This window comes from Mirounga angustirostris, unplaced genomic scaffold, assembly GCF_029215605.1.
Source record: "Mirounga angustirostris isolate CCGP_5_RB_7025 unplaced genomic scaffold, mMirAng1.0.hap1 SCAF_15, whole genome shotgun sequence".
NCBI lineage: Eukaryota > Metazoa > Chordata > Mammalia > Carnivora > Phocidae > Mirounga > Mirounga angustirostris.
The window spans coordinates 31164794-31182482 of NW_026991723.1; the positions used below are offsets into that span (position 1 = coordinate 31164794).

At 37.7% G+C, this 17689-nt stretch overlaps 1 protein-coding gene across 1 annotated transcript in view; it reads left to right on the forward strand.

The window, feature by feature from the left end:
- The first annotated feature begins 3889 nt into the window (after positions 1 to 3889).
- The window catches only part of ZNF658 (zinc finger protein 658), a 33271-nt gene continuing 19471 nt past the window's right edge, over positions 3890 to 17689 (forward strand). Inside the window, exons 1-4 of the mRNA XM_064579950.1 lie at positions 3890 to 4067; positions 6281 to 6339; positions 12170 to 12296; positions 12593 to 12688. Of these exons, the coding sequence (XP_064436020.1) occupies positions 6325 to 6339; positions 12170 to 12296; positions 12593 to 12688 (238 nt within the window). The 5' untranslated portion in view covers positions 3890 to 4067; positions 6281 to 6324. The remainder of the gene's footprint in view (positions 4068 to 6280; positions 6340 to 12169; positions 12297 to 12592; positions 12689 to 17689) is intronic.

A 17689-nucleotide genomic window follows, 5' to 3' on the forward strand; every position in this document is an offset into this window, starting at 1 on the left:
ATTGCTACAATGCTACAGTGATCAAACCAGTGTGGTGTTGGAGAAAGAATCAACCAAAAAATTAATGGAATAGCATACAGAGCCCGGAAATAGACTCACACAAATATTGTCAACTGATTCTTGACCATGGAGCAAAGATAATTCAATGAAGAAAAGATAGTTTTTTCAACAATGGCAATAGAACATTTGGACATCCACATGCAAAATACATTATGTATGTGTATATATACACACACATACACAGACCTAACACATCTCACAAACAACTCAAAATGGATCATAATTCTAAAAACAAAATGCAAAACTTTATATAAAACTTCTATATTATAAAATGAAAGAAGATCTAGGTGACTTTGAGTTTGGTTATGAATTTTTAGGTAACATCAAAGCACAATCCATGAATGAACAAATTGTTCAGTTTGGCATCATTAAAATTAAAAACTTCTGCTATGTGAAAGAATGTCAGGAGAATGAAAAGATAAGCCACAGACTGAGAGAAAATATTGCAAAGATCATATCTAGTAAAGGAGTTTTATCTAAAATAAACCAGAACTCTTAAAACTCAACAATAAGAAAATGAACAACCCAATAAAAAAATGGATGAAAGAGTTGAACAGATACCTCACAAAATAAGATATACTTATGACAAATAGGCATATGAAAAGAAGCCCAGCATCACATGTTATTACAGAATTGCAAATTATGAGATACCACTACACACCTATGCGAATGGCCAAAATCCAATGCACCAACTACACCTAATGCTGGTGAGGATTTGGAGCAAGGGAACCTGTCAGTCATTGCTGATAAGAATGCAAAATGATACATTCACTTTTGGAAGACAGTTTGGCAGTTTCTTATAAATTTAAACACGGTTTCCACTATACAATCCAACAATTGCTCTCCTTGCTATTTACTCAATTGATTTCAAATCTTATGTTACATACAAAAGCCTACACACACACACACACACACACACACATTTTATTTTGTGATTGTAAACACTTGAAAGCAACCAAGATGCTTTTCGATAGAAGAGTGTATAAACAAACTGTGTTCATCCACATAATGGAATTTTATTCAGCAATAAAAAAGAAATGAGGTATTAAGCCATAAAAAGACAGGGAGAAAGCTTAAATGCATATTCTAACTGAAAGAAGCCAGTCTAAAAAGACTACTTACTATATGATTTTAACTATATGACATTCTGGAAAAGGCAAAACTATTGAGACAATAAAAAGATAAATGGATGCTAGGAGTAGATACCACCTCACACCAGTCAGAATGGCTAAAATTAACAAGTCAGGAAACGACAGATGTTGGTGGGGATGCAGAGAAAGGGGAACCCTCCTACACTGTTGGTGGGAATGCAAGTTGGTGCAACCACTCTGGAAAACAGTATGGAGGTTCCTCAAAAAGTTGAAAATAGAGCTACCATATGATCCAGCAATTGCACTACTGGGTATTTACCCCAAAGATACAAAAGTAGGGATCTGAAAGGGTACGTGCACCCCGATGTTTATAGCAGCAATGTCCACAACAGCCAAACTGTGGAAAGAGCCAAGATGTCCATCGACAGATGAATGGATAAAGAAGAAGTGGTATATATATACAATGGAATATTAGGCAGCCATCAAAAGGAATGAGATCTTGCCATTTGCAACAACGTGGATGGAACTGGAGGGTATTATGTTGAGCGAAATAAGTCAAACAAAGAAAGACATGTATCATATGATCTCACTGATATGAGGAATTCTTAATCTCAGGAAACAAACTGAGGGTTGCTGGAGTGGGGGATGGGGTGGGAGGGATGGGGTGACTGGGTGATAGACACTGGGGAGGGTATGTGCTCTGGTAAGCGCTGTGAATTGTGCAAGACTGTTGAATCTCAGATCTGTACCTCTGAAACAAATAATGCAATATATGTTAAGAAAAAAAAAAAAAGAAGAAGAAGGTAGCAGGAGGGGAAGAAAGAAGCGGAGGAAATCAGAGGGGTAGACGAACCATGAGGGACGATGGACTCTGAAAAACAAACTGAGGGTTCTAGAGGGGAGGGGGGTGGGAGGATGGGTTAGCCTGGTGGTGGGTATTGAGGAGGGCACATTCTGCATGGAGCACTGGGTGTTATGCACAAACAATGAATCATGGAACACTACATCTAAAACTAATGATGTAATGTATGGGGATTAACATAAGAATAAAAAAAAATTAAAAAAAAAATGGATGCCAGGAGTTCAGGAAGGGAAATCCAGAGGGAAGAAGTTGAGTAGACACAGTACAGATTCTTAGGGCAGTAAAACTGTTCTTTATGTTTTAGGGCTATGAGACTGCTATGATAATGTAATAGTGGGTATTACAGTGGATGACATTATTTATTTGGCAAAACCCATAGAACTGTACAACACAAAAAGTGACTGTTGATGTCAACTGTGGACTTTAGGTAGTAATACTGTATCATTCATTAATTGTAGAAAATGTACTACACTAATGTAAGATGTTAATAATAGAGGGTACAGTGTGTGGAGTGATGAGAGGGGATACATAGGAACTCTACTTTCTGCTCAATTATTTTATAAGCCTAAAACTACTCTTAAAAAGTCTACCGGAAATTTCTTTTCGTGTCCTTAGGTCTCAAATTTGTTAAAAAACGTCTGAGGTGTGCATGCATTAATTTTGAAAGAAAATTTACTTGTGGAACTGCAAAACTGATAATAATAATTTTCTTATTTTGGGTTATATGTATTTTCATGTATTACTTGTGTAATTTTGAGCAGCTAACTTACCCCACCTCTACTCCCCAGGTAAACCCTGCCAAGATATGACTCTTATGTTAATGCTTGCTCCATTTTCTAGTATTTGTTATATTGCACAAGCAGTATTCACAAGAGATACTTGTGTGTACCCAGGAAACTTGATTTTAAAAGGTATACTTCTGGAAGGGCAGTAAACTCTTCCTAACCCTCTTCCCACCACCACCACCACCACCAGTTGCTCCCATTTTTACTATGTGTTAAAAATAAAGTCAAACATTCGGAATACTAGTAAAATGAACATCATATACGTATTACAGTTTTTAACAATTCTTACCTTAGCCATATTTTCTTTTTCTAATTGTTATGCTGAATTTTAGAAAGTAAATTATATATGATTTAATAATCGAGTATTTCTTTTTCTTAATGTTTTAAGTTTTTATTTAAATTTCAGTTAGTCAACATATAGTGCAATACCAGTTTGAGGAGTAGAATCTAGTAACTCATCACCCACCCACACCCACCCCGCTCCCACACACACACGACACCCAGTGCTCATCACATCAAGCGCCCTCCCTAACACCATCACCCATCCCGGCCATGTCCAGCCCACCTCGCCCTCCCCTCAGCAATTCCCAATCTGCTCTCCACACTCAAGAGTCTCCTGTGGTCTGCCCCCTCTCCCTTCTTTTTTTTCTCCTTCCCCTATGGTCATCTGTGCTGCCCCTCAAATTCCATATGATATTTCTGTATGTATCTTTAAAAATAAGAACAATTTCCTCCATCCTCTAAATATTAATCACACTAACCAAAGTAATGGTAATTCTCTTTTGTATTTCTAATATCTAGTCTATATTCGTTTCTCCAATTGTAGTCTCTTGCAACTGTTGTTTTTTTCCAACTAGGATCCAATCGAGAACCATGCTTTGCAACATGTTGTCATGCCATAAAGTTAAAGTCTAATCCACAATACCTGGGGATTCAGATAAAGTTTCCAAAGGTCAGATCCAATTGTGACGTCTCACCTCACTACTTGAGGAGGAAACGCTTCTAAAATTACTTCCTGCGGTCTCAAAGTTTTATGGGAAATGTAGTCTTAAATGTTATGCGCCTACCGCGCAGCACGCTGGGAACGGGTTTGGGGGCTCCTTCTGCGCAAGTGCACATCCAGCCTTGGCCTCTTTTCCGCCCGCCTTCTGTGGTTGAAAAAGGACACGAACTCGGCTCCTTTGGGTATCTGCGGGAGCAGAGCCTTTGCGCTGGGGGTGAGAGCACTGGGGACACGGCTCCGGGAGGCCTGGGGCCCTGCCAGATCCGGTAGGTTTGTGTGCAGTGTTCCCGGGAATTTTCCGGCGGGTCCTCCCCTCCCCCAGTCCCTGTGTGCTTGCGGCGTTTGCTCCCGCCTGCTTCCGGTGGCGCAAGTGGGGCTGCGTCCCCTATCTGGAGAAGGTGCCCTTTGCGGGCGCCGAGTGAGGGGACTGCAGGCAGTGGGAAGGGAATCCACCTCTATAATGTTTTCGATGAACATGAGGCTACTAACAGTAGCTTGTGGAATTACTCTGAGAAATAAGGTGTCATCTGCAAAGCTTTTTGTCAAGTGCTTGTAATAATGGGTGTGTAAGTTGCTATCACAAGACACTTTGTTTCCTTTGGTATTTCATTTAAGCCTCACAGTTGCCCTTATAATTAGGCCATTTAAAAAAGTGAAAGGAATTTACTGGACGCCAAATGATACACCCTAGGGCACAAGCTGGTAGGTGGGAGAGGTTGGATGTAAATACAAGTAGATTTTACTCCCTACCTCTTGCTCTTCCCAGCATCCTTTCTGCCCCAAACCAAGAGTTGCAACCTTTGGAGCTCTTAGCAGAGTAGCCTGTCCCCAGATTTCCAGACATATGATTGTGAAGTGAATATGGACAGAATCTCACAATGTGGTAATATATATCCTGGGATTTGTGGATTCTTTTTAGAGCCCCTGGTCAAGAGACTCTTGAACTTACCTGCACCATCTAAGCTATCTCCATCCTCAAAGGCACAATCTGATAATCTAATGCAGTGCTGGCCAATAGAAAGATAATGGAAACCAAATATGGAGTTTTTCAGTAGCAACAATAAAAAGAAAGAGATGAAATTAGTTCTACTGATACGTTTAACTCAGTATATCTGAATTATTATTAACCACACTTCAGGTGTAGTAGTTGCATGCAGCTAATGGCTACATTACTGGATAGTACACTTGTAGTGGATTCCAAAGTCCGGTTTAGAGTGTTAAATGGAGGTTTCAGTTACAGTGAATTTGTTTCTCAGGCCCAGATCCCAGCCCCTCTGTAGTAAAGTAACTTAAGACTGGAGAAAGAGAGCCCTAGGAACAACTGTCATTTAGAAGAAGAGCTCTTCTGACAGATTCCTCATTGGAGCTTCAGAGCAGGGGCAGAGGTTTCAAGAAAGGCACAGGTCCTGACTTGCTCCACCAGAAGCAGTTCTTGATCCCTATATAGCATGAGTCAGACTTAGTGACTGTACGCAGAAGCCATCACAGACTGTGTGACAGTGGCACTGGACCAGCTTGCAGAAGGTGGTTGAGAGGGATGGGTGACTGTCAGGCTGTACAGGAAAAGGCACTTCACTGGGTGGTTGGTAGGACATGATGCCCAGGGAAGGTATAACCAGCCAGAACTAATGAAATCCTAAATAGCACCCGGTGTCCTTCATTCCCCCTCATTCTTTCCAGATTCTGAGCTGCCCTCCTACCATCTCCATCACCACATGTGGCATCTAGAGTTATGCTGATGCTCCTCCCTCTTTCCTGAGTGTAGGGAATGACGAAAGGATAGTAGAAGAAAATTTTTCTATATTAGACACTTTTGGAAGCTCAAAATATTGGGCCTGAAATGAATGATTTTTGAAAAGACGCCCAGGGCAGAATTAAGAACTTAAGCACAGTGCTGTTTACTTACACAGGTAAGTACTATAGGCATCTTACTAAGAAATCTGTTTCAGAATTTGCAACCAAGTAAGAACAAAAAGTTAGAAAAAGTATTTCTTGCATAAAGCGTCCCATCTGTATTTTGAAGTTTTCTGGGGAAGCTCTAACTCAAGGTGTAAAGACAACACAAATTTGATTAACAATCCCATCTAAGTAGGTTTTTTAAACAACATTAGTTTAAATGAAGGTAGAAGGTTTTACCTTTGTATACCTGAATTTGTTTAACCAATATCCTCTTGTTTTATTTTGTGTTTTTTGTTGTTGTTCTTACTTAGAAGGGGACATAAATTGTTAATTCATCGACTTCTGAGTTTCACAGCAGTGAAAATGCAAGGTTAAGCCTATGTCATCATATTGCAGATGCATTTGTTCAGGTACTACCTCTGCGTGGTCCTTCTTGTTCCCTCTCAAGAATGTCAAAAGGATATTCTTCTATAGGGAAACCTTTTTTCCAGCTGATGTTAATGAGATTTTTAGGGAAATAAAAATAGTTGTAAGGCAGACCAGGTTTCTCATGACCCTATTTCTCCTTCCTCTTTCCCAGCTGAACCTTTTCATTTCTTCACATTCTTCAAGGAGCTGCAGAAAATGAACATAGTGCAGGTAATTTCTATTTTTAATAATCTGTTTGTTTTATAGTGGATTTTATAAGGGCTTAAGAGTCTATTAACATGAAAAAGTAGAAATAGAAATGGATCAGATGCATTCAGAGATGGAAAGACAGATGAGTAGCAGAGCAAAGGTGGCATGTGGATATGAAATTGGAGCTCCGAATTTATTTCTGAGTGTTGATAGCCATGTCAGAGTGTCAGACAAACTGTACTGCTTTAAAGGTTGTGGTTGGTGAGAAGATTAAGCAAACTGATACCTCATAGAATGTTAAAACATTTTTTTTTTTAAGATTTTATTTATTTGAGAGAGAGAGTGCATGCACACAAGCGGGGGGGGGAGGGGCAGAGGGAGAGAGAGAAGCAGACTCCCTGATGAGCAGGGAGCCCAATGCGGGACTCCATCCCAGGACCCTGGGATCATGACCTGAGCTGAAGGCAAGAGACTTAACCAACTGAGCCACCCAGGTGCCCAGAACGTTAAAACATTTGAAGGTAAAAATGATCTTTATTTTTCGAGTAGGTGATTTAGTTAACAACTTTTCAGTAATTACTCTAAAATAATATAGAACGTTGTCTCTACTTGTTCTTCAATAAAAGTAGAAGATATAATGCTAAATGTGAACTTGGTCTGTTCTGTTTTCCAGAAACTCAAACACAGGGGTTGAATTAGACATTCTTTTCTGTTGAATCAGCTGAATTAAAATTACTTTCCATAAATATTTTGAGTACCCAAGATATTCAGGTTGCTCAGCAGTTTAAAATTGTGTTCTCTTTCAAACGTTTCAACACTTTCTATCCACACTTCAAACCTCTGCATGATGCTTTGGCTTCTCTCCCCACTTGCCTGTCATATCTGGTGACCAGAGACTTGATTATAATCAAATCCATTGGGTCTTGTCTAATTCTTTTCTTACTTGACTTTTCTGTAGCATTTGCCTCTACTGCCTCTGTCCTTCTGGAAAGTTTCTTTGTTACTGTCCATGACACCCTCCACTGGCCCCATCTTTACAGTGCTGATATCTTTTTGGAGTCATCTTCTTTCACTTGTCCTTTCACATGGTTCATTCCCAGCTTCCGACCCTGGCCCTTTTAATCTGCTCTATTAATCTTAGAATGATTTCATTCTCTCTCTCTCTTTTTTTTTTTAAGCTTTACTGAGATTCAGTTCACATACCATGCCATTCACCCATTTAAGTGTAGAATTCAGTGATGTTTTAGTATACCCACAGATTGGTGCAAATATCACCACAGTCAATTTTAGAACAGTTTCTTCATCTTAAAAAGCAACTCTGCATTTTATCCCCTTTCATCTGCTCATTTCCCCCAAACCCCAAGCAACCACTAATCTATTTTCTGTCTGTATAGATTTGCTGAACCACTCCCTGTATTATTTCTTGTAGGGCAGTTCTGCCTGTGACAAATTTTGTTTTTGTTTATCTGGGAAGGTTTTAATTTTTCTATTTTTGCTGGGTATATAATTCTTGGTTGACAACTTTTTTCTTTCAGCACTTACTTGTCATGTATCATTTCACTGCCTTATGTCTTCCATGGTTTCTGATTAGTAATCTGCTTTTAATACTATTGTACATGATGAGTCACTTCTTTCTTGCTGCTTTCAATATTGTCTCTTTGTCTCTATTGCTTGATGCTATCCCATATTTCATTTTTTGTCATTATTTTTCTTTGTTTCCTCACAGTATATAATTTCAATGGGCATATTGTCCAGTCTATTCATTCTTTCATCTCCTCAAATCTGCTATAGAATCCCTCTGGTGAAATTTTGATTTAGTTATTAAAGTTTTCAACTCTTGAGTTTCTGTATGATTTCTCTTTGTTAAAATTTCTATCTCTTTATTGATATTCTTGATTTAGTGAAATATCTTTCTTTATTTTCCTTTAGTCCTTGAACATTGTTTTTTTCTAGGTATTTGACCATATTTAATATGGCTGATTTAAGGTTATTGTCTAGTAAGTTCAACGTTTGCTTCTTTAAGAGCAGTTTCTATTGATTATACTTTTTCTGCATATGAACCTTACTTTCCTGTTTCTTTCCTTGTTTACTAAACTTTTTTGTTGAAAATAGGACATTTTAAATAGAAGAATGTGCCAGTTCTAGAAATCAGAATTTCTCCCCTCCTTCGGGGTCATTGTTGAAATTTATTTGTTCAGTGAGTTTTTAAAAAATTCTGTAGAGCCTGTGTTTCTTTGATCTGAGGCAGTTGAAGTGTCTGCAGAAATTTCTTTAAATGCCTAGACCCAGTAAGTCTCCCAGTCTTTGCTAAGGGCTCTGTGCATGTCAGGGAATTCTTCAACAGTTAGACAGATGGTTTATAACTCTGCATTAGCTTAGACTTCTTTCTAATGCCAAACCTTAAGGTCACCTAGAGGTGACAGCTCAGGGCCTTCTCATATCTTTCCTGAGTATGCTCACAGCCTTAGGCATATGCACAGCCCTTTGCAAGTTTGCGGCCTCCTTGATTCTCAGGAATGTATCAGAGGTTTTCAGAAACATTTATGGACATCTCATTGTCCAACTTTTCCTTTCAAGCTTCTTCGTTAAGCCATTGTTTGTCTCAGCTGTTATCTGCCACCTCAGGTAGCCATTAAGTTAAACAAATGCCTTTAATTTTTGATAAACGATGAGTGAATAAGGCTTTTCACACTGAGCTGTGAGTTAGCTCAAATAAAGGCATCCTTGTAAGTGGGGTCTTTCAGGAAACCACCAAACTGGCCAAATAATGACCGTTTTCTATGAGTGAGGTTTCAGTGGATCTCCAACCCAGTTCTGCTCTTGTGGTTGCCAGGCTGTTGGTTGTAGACCATTGGTTGTCAAACTATTGCAGAGTTGGGAAGGGAAGGATGGGAACAGGGTATAAGTTAAAAGGTCACAGTATCACCATTCTACTATGATTAAGCTGTTTTGTTTTTGTTTTGTTTTTTTGTTGTTGTTGTTGTTTTTTTTTTTTAAAGATTTTTATTTATTTATTTGAGAGAGAGAGACTGAGAGAGAGTGCACATGAGAGGGGGGAGGGTCGGGAGGGGCAGAGGGAGAAGCAGACTCCCTGCCAAGCAGGGAGCCCGATGCGGGACTCGATCCAGGGACTCCAGGATCATGACCTGAGCCGAAGGCAGTCGCTTAACCAACTGAGCCACCCAGGCGCCCGTTTTTGTTTTTTATAAATGTTTTGAAGATAGCCTTTGTTAATTTTTATAATTTTTGCTAGTTTTTTTAAAAAATTTATTTATTGAGAAAGCAAGAGACTGTGAGTGGCAGAGGGGGAGAGAGAGAGAGAATCTCATGCAGACTCTGTGCTGAGCATGGAGCCTGACATGGGGCTTGATCCCACAACCCCTAGATCATGACCTGAGCCAAAATCAAGAGTTGGATGCTTAACCAACTGAGCTACCCAGGCACCTCAGTTTTTGCCAGTTTTTTCCTAGTTTTATGAAGGAGAGAATTTTTTGGATCCTTACTTAACCATTTTTATTTATGTCACTTGTTAGCTTATTTTTTTTAATCCACGTGATCTAATTAAGTCAGATATTAAAGAGATTCGCAAAAATGAAAGCAGTGCCACTTTTCTCACTAATTTTTTCGCTTTGGAGAATATAATTACCTTTTCTTTTTTTCTTTTTTAGATTAAATTTTGAGAGGTATTCCTGTCCTTTTATTTATTTGTTTTAGTTACCAGCTACTACTACTGAGTTTCACATGCAGGAGGTACTCACTTAGGAATACTGAAGACATAAATGAACAAATAATTGGATACATAACACTGAGGGGGAAAAAAGAAACTTGTTTCTGCCCTGTTATCTCTTAGTTTTCTTCCCTTTCTTTTCTGCTTTTAATTGTGATAAGAACACTTAACATGAGATCTACCCTTAGCACATTTTTATATGTGTGATACTATATTGTTAACTATAGGGATGATGTTGTACAGCAGATCTCTGGAACTTAATGATTTTGCATAACTGAAGTTTTATGTCTGTTGAACAGCAACTCTCCAGTTCCCCCTCCTCCCAGCCCGTTGGTGAAGTCTTTTGTTGTGGAAATTTTCCCTTTTTGCATTTTCCAAGATTCTACCTTTTCCAGACTCTTTTTTTTTTATTATTAATTTTGTTTTATTATGTTAGTCACCATACAGTACATCATTAGTTTTTGATGTAGTGTATGCAATTTAGGTGGTAACTAAAATTTTAAGAGGAAATCAGACAGCAACGTGAGCTATATGCTATACATCCTACATGGGACTGAGGAAAGAAAAATACCAAATAGCATTTGAGAGAGACGGTTTGTCTCTCTCTCTGGTTTCATCTTGTTTCATTTTTTCCTCCCTTCTCCTATGAGCCTCTGTCTTATTTCTCAAATTCCTCATATCATGAAATAATATACTTTCTCTGATTGACTTATTTTGTTTAGCATAATACCCTCTAGTTCCATCCATGTCGTTGCAAATGGCAAGATTTCATTCCTTATGATGGCTGCATAATATTCCATTGTATATATAGACCACATCTTATTTATCCATTCCTCTGTCGATGGACATCTTGGCTCTTTCCAAACTTTGGCTATTGTGGACATTGCCGCTATAAACATCGGGGTGCACGTACCCCTTCGGATCACTACATTTGTATCTTTGGGGTAAATACCCAGTAGTGCAATTGCTTGGTCGTATGGTAGCTCTATTTTCAACTTTTTGAGGAACCTTACATACTGTTTTCCAGAGTGGCTGCACCAGCTTGCATTCCCACCAACAGTGTAGGAGGGTTCCCCTTTCTCTGCATCCTCGCCAACATCCTTTCCTGACTCTTACTACTTTTCAGAAAGCTTTTTCTTTGGCTTTTTGGACTTTATTTTTTCTGCCAGTCTCTTTAATATTCATGCTTCCCTAAATGCTATTTGGTATTTTTCTTTCCTCAGTTCCATATAGGATGTATAGCATATAGCTCACGTTGCTGTCTGATTGCCTCTTAAAATTTTAGTTACCACCTAAATTGCTAGTAACTCCTAAATGCTTGTCTTCATCCTTACACCTCCCTTCTACATTCTAAAACCATGTGTATATTAGTTTAAGGGATAGTTCCACCTTTATGTTCACAGACCCTTCAGGAGCAACATGAACAGATCTATCTCACTAAAACTTCTGACACATTTTTTTTTTCCTTTTGTTTCCTAAATGTCAGTGTTTGGCACTAACATTCCAGAAGCTGCTCATTTAGTTAGCCTGGGCGGTTGTGCAAGAAAGTAATTATCAGATTGGTTGCTGCTGCTACCCTGAGATTATGTCCCTGTCCTTATATTCATTGCTGTTACTTCAGCGTAAATAATCACTTATACTGGTCTCTATGATTCCAAATCCTTGGTAAGTTGTTCTTTGCTCTTCATGAGCGCTAGATTTATATATTTTTATATATGTATTTATACATAAGTTTGATCATGTAAAATATCTCCACAGCTTGCATGTATCTTCTTTGTCTCCCACTGTTTACAATGACGATGTCTAAGGAGGGAATGAACATCTTAGAATTCTCTAGAATGCCCACAGTAACTTGGGATGAAGAGGAAGAGTTGTAGGAAATCTCTTTACATTGAATTTTTTTGTCTTAAAAAATCTGTAATTCATAAATAGATATAAATGAATTATAGGAAGTTAAAAACCTTCTTAACTGAGCAACTCCACAGCTACAGACAAAATTATGTCAGAAATAGGTGTCTTTGATAACCATGTCTTTTAGAGCTTAAGAGTAAGCAGGAAAAGTGGTAATTATCAAAGATATGTGTCACATAATTCTGAATCTTTGAACAAAATGTGTTGTTACAGGGATCCATGTCATTCGAAGATGTGATTGTTGAATTTACCCAGGATGAATGGCAGTACATGAGTCCTGCTCAAAGGATCCTGTACCGAGATGTGATGCTAGAGAACTACAGCCACCTCATTTCAGTGGGTAAGCAGACTTTATTGTGTATCTTCGTCTAAATTAAATTTCCTTTTTTTAAAAGTTATCAAAACACATGTACTCCTTGTAGAGATTAATGTTGTACTGGCTTTTGAGTAAGAGGTCTAAGGTACCTGAAGCTTTTAGGAAGCAGACAAAATGTTTATGTTATTACTTTCCCATGGGATACTTCAAATGAGCACATTTATTTTGCTGCTCTTGTTGCTGTATCTTGCTCCACCTTTGAAAGCCAAAAAGCCCATGGATCTGGTATATGTATATACCTTCAATTGTCACGTTTACAGGGTATTGCACCACCAAACCTGAGATGATCTTCAAGTTGGAGCAAGGAGAAGAGCCCTGGTCCTTAGAGGAAGAATTCCTAAACCAGAGGTACCCAGGTGGGTGAGCACTGACAGAAGGAAACACTTGGGATAGTTAAACTTTTAGGGGAATACCTTTGAAAGTTTTGTTTGTTGGTTGGTTGGTTGTTTTACCCTTTTAAACAGCTCTGTTGAAATACTATTTACATATCATAGAATCCACCCATTTAACGGGTACAATTTAGTGGCTTTTCACATATTCACGGATATGTGTAAATATCACCACAGTTCATTTTCATTACCTCAAAAAGAAACCTCATACCCTTTAGTTATTACCTCCCTATCCTCCTATACCCTACAGCCCCAGCAATCACTAATCTACTTTCTGTCTTTATAGATGTGCCTATTGCAGACATTTCATGTAAATGCAGTCACACATTATGTGGTCTTTTATGACTGGTTTCTTTCACATAGGATTACAAGATTCATATGTATCAGTACTTCATCCTTTGTATGGAAAATAATGTCTCATTGTATGTATTTGCCACATTTGTTTGTCCATTCTTCATTCAATTAACATTTAGGATTCTACCTTTTGGCTATTGAATAATGCTGATAGAAACATTGATTTACAAGTTTTTGCATGGATTTTTTTTTTTTTTGGACATAATGCTTTTTTTCCTCTTACTGAGTTACACTTGATTCAAATTGCTGGGTTATGTGGTAACTGTTTCAAGAATTTCCAGACTATTTTCCACAGTGCCTGCCTATTTCTCATTCCTAATGACAGCATATGAGGGTTCTAATTCTTCCACATCTTCACCAACACTTGTTATTATCTTTTTTATCCTAGCCATCCTAGTAGATGTGAAGTGGTATATCATTGAAGTTTTGATGTGCATTTCTGTACTAGTCATTTGGCCTGGCATGATAAATACCATAGTCTGGGTGGCCTAAGTAGCAGATATTTATTTCTCATAGTTCTGGAAGCTGAAAGCCCAACATCAGGGTGCCAACATGATTAATTTCTGGTGAGGCTTCTTTCTGGCTTGCAGATGACTGCCTTCTCACTGTGCCCTCATATGGCCTTTCCTCTGTGCTTTCATGGAGAGAGAGCTGTGATGTCTCTTCCTATTCTTTCAAAGATACCAAGCCTATAAGAATTTGAGCCACACCCTTATGAACTCATTTACCCTTAATTTCCCCAAAGGCCTTACCACCAAATATAGTAACATTGAGGGTCAGGGCTTCAACATACGAATTTAGGGGGAGATATAATTCAGTCCATAACAATTTACTTGGTCACTAATGATGTCAAGTATTTTTTCATGTGCTTATTGGTATTTTTGTGTAAACTGGTAAATTCAGGAACTTCAAAAATTACAGTTTCAGTATAATTCTTAGAGCAAAAGAGTAAAATCATCCTAAGTGTGTTTACTAAAGTTTTGGTTGTGAAGCTGTTCAACCAGACAGCAAAATTTTTAGATTAAGCATATTTTCCAGTCATTAGATGTAAATGATTTGATCGTATTGGTTGGCTAAAAAAGATACCCCAAAATAAGTATGTTTGAAAGATTGCAATAAAAAAATAGTAAAGTTATTAAGTAAAAAACTAAATAATTTAGAGTTTCATGTCATTCAGGCTTGAATTTAGGCAATAAATGCAGTAACTTAGGGGTGCCTGGATGGCTCATCGGTTATGTGTCTGCCTTCAGCTCAGGTCATCATCTCAGGGTCCTGGGATTGAACCCTGTGCCAGGATCTCTGATCAGTGGGGAGCCTGCTTCTCCCTCTCCCTCTGCCCCACACCTCGCTCATGCTTTCTCACTCTCTCTCAAATAAATAAAATCTTTATAAATAAATAAATGCATTAACTTAAAAGAAGGCCCTCATTTTAAGAGCACAGGTTAAAGTAAACCCTTAAGCATTTGAATGACTGCACCAAACAGTATCATACCAGCTATCATAAAACACAAAATAATGGGGTTCTAAGAAGTTAAAATTCACCAGGATTAGGAGATAATAACATACCTCATCTGATTAAAGTAAAGATACTATGAACATTAAATAAGTATGCCTATATGGGATGTAAATGATATTTATATTAGAGTAAACCAGGGGCGCCTGGGTGGCTTAGTCAGTTAAGCATCTGCCTCTGGCTTAGGTCATGATCTTAGGGTCCTGGGATGGAGCTCTGTGTTGGGCTCCCTGCTCAGCAGGGAGTGTGCTTCTCCTTCTCCCTCTGTTCCTCCCCCGTGCTCCTTCTCTCCCTCTTGCAAATAAATAAAATCTTAAAAAAAAAAAAGTGAACCATATATATGTATCTGTATCCTGAGATCAAAGAACAAGCCTTTTCATGTATTGCATGGAGCACTGGGTGTTACACACAATGAATCATGGAACTCTACATCAAAAACTAATGTACTATATGGTGACTAACATAACATTAAAAAAAAAATAAAAGAAGCCTTTCAAGTTCCCATAGATTAATCATAAGATAGTGAAAATATGGGGCGCCTGGGTGGCTCAGATGGTTAAGCGTCTGCCTTCAGCTCAGGTCATGATCTCAGGGTCCTGGGATCAAGCCCCACATCGGGCTCCTGGCTCAGTGAGGAGCCTGCTTCTCCTCTCCCTCTGCCTCTCTCCCTGCTCATGCTTTCTTTCTCTCTCTCTGTATCTGTGTCTCGAATAAATAAAATCTTTAAAAATATATATATAAAATAAAATGTTAATCTAGAAAGAAAACCAGTAAGTCCAACAAATTAGACCATAAATAATATTTTCAACATATTTTGATAAATATAGAAATTAATGAGTAAACAAAAAACTCTTAACATGGATATTTTAAAAAATTCTCTTTTAAACAATGTATAAAAAAGGATATCAAGTCCAAAATTGTGTGACATTTATAAAATAAATGTGCATATTATAAACCTTAGGGTATAGTAGATTAGTGAACAGAGGTAAATTGGTAGTCTAGTAATAAATTAAGTAAAAACAATAACAAAAATATACTAAAAAAGCAGAATTTAAAAGTGATATTAACTGGAATACAGAAATTATAGAATGTTTTTTAGAATAAAAAAAAAGTAAAATGGATGAAATTTTAGCTAATCCTAACAAAGACAAAAGAAGCACTTATACACAATTATAAATATTTAATGCAGTATCAAAGAAAATCTCATTTATACGAGTGTTGTGGTAGGATTTGCTCTATCACATATGTAAAACTCTGAGAGTTAAGTAGTATGGAACTGGAAGTGGGATAGTTTAATAAATGAGTGAAACAGAAAAGAAAGCTCAAGAAAAAAACATATACTTCATAGATAATTGGTCTTGATAGATGGCACTAGCCCCACAAAACAGTGGAGAAAGAATACCAAAGTAACCTCATTGATCTAAACAAAAAATGGGATTCAGGTGGCTTAAAGGCCTGATTTTTTTCAAAGTAAAACTAGAGATATTCTATGGGATAATAAGGAGAATGTGTTTGTGACTCTGCTTGGGGAAGGAGTAAGATATAAAAGTATTAACCAGGGGAAAGGTGGAATAAATGTATTCTATTTTACTCTCCACTAATTGCAGCTAAATATATATATGTCTGTGTATCTGTACATATATGTATATCTATATATATGTATATGTGTGTATATACGTATCAATATACATATGGTAAATATACATAGAATAAATGTAATATTCTGAAAGATTACACAACAATGAAGGTGAGCTAGGGACCATGGCACCTGATGGTGGTTAGTGTTAGGAGAAGGCTGGTGGGGACCCTGACATCTCACCCCTCCTCACTGTTAATGTGGTAGCCTACTGCTCCAACTCCCAAAGATGTCAGTGGAGGTTTAGGGGGGAACATGGACTTCTGTCCACACTTGGCAGTAGTGAAGCTGCATTCCACTTCTTTTGTTGGCATGATTTCAGAGGAGGTTGGCTAAAATTGAATGTAAAAATTCAGTTTATTAATTTTCTCATAAAGATCATGCATTTATTGTTCTGTCTAGAAATATCCAAACTCAGAGTAAGACAGATTTATTCATATGCTTTCTTCTAGAAAAGTTTTAAATTTCACATTTTACATTTTGTAATTCATTTGGTGTTAGTTCTCATAGACAGGATGGGATAAGTGTCAGGTTTAAATTTTTGAAAAGGAGAGTCCAGTAATTCTAACACCATTAATTGAAAAGATTATCCTTTCTCTACTGAATAGCATTTCCATTGTTCTTAGAAAATGGATAAATGTGTATTTTGTATATGGTACATAAGCTTATGTGTGTGTGTGTGTGTGTATTTGTACTTATATTCTGTACATTTAAGACTGTATTTCTGTGGTATCTATATTTTTTTATTCATCTATATATCCATCCTTATGTCAATACCACATTAATATTTTAGGTTCTTAATTAGACCTTGAAATCAGTTAATGTGAGTCCAAAAACGTTCTTTATAAATTTTAAAATGAGCTTTTTAAAAATTTTTTAAAATTTTTTTATGTTAATCACCATACATTACATCATTAGTTTTTGATGTAGTGTTCCATGATTCATTGTTTGCATAGAACACCCAGTGCTCCATTCAGTACGTGCCCTCTTTAATACCCTCACCAGGCTAACACATCCCTCCACCCTCCTTCCCTCTAGAACCCTCAGTTTGTTTCTCAGAGTCCATAGTCTCTCATGGTTCATCTCCCCCTCCCGATTCCCCCCCTTCATTTTTCCCTTCCTACTATCTTCTTCTTTTTTTTTTAACATGTAATGTATTATTTGTTTCAGAGGTACAGATCTGTGATTCAACAGTCCTACACAATTCACAGCTCTCACCATAGCACATACCTTCCCCAATGTCCCAGCCATCCCATCCCTCCCACCCCCCACCACTCCAGCAACACTCAGTTTGTTTCCTGAGATTAAGAATTCCTCATATCAGTGAGATCATACGATACATGTCTTTCTCTGATTGACTTATTTATCGCTCGGCATAATACCCTCTAGTTCCATCCACATCATTGCAAATGGCAAGATTTCATTCCTTTTGATGACTGCATAATATTCCATTGTGTGTGTGTTT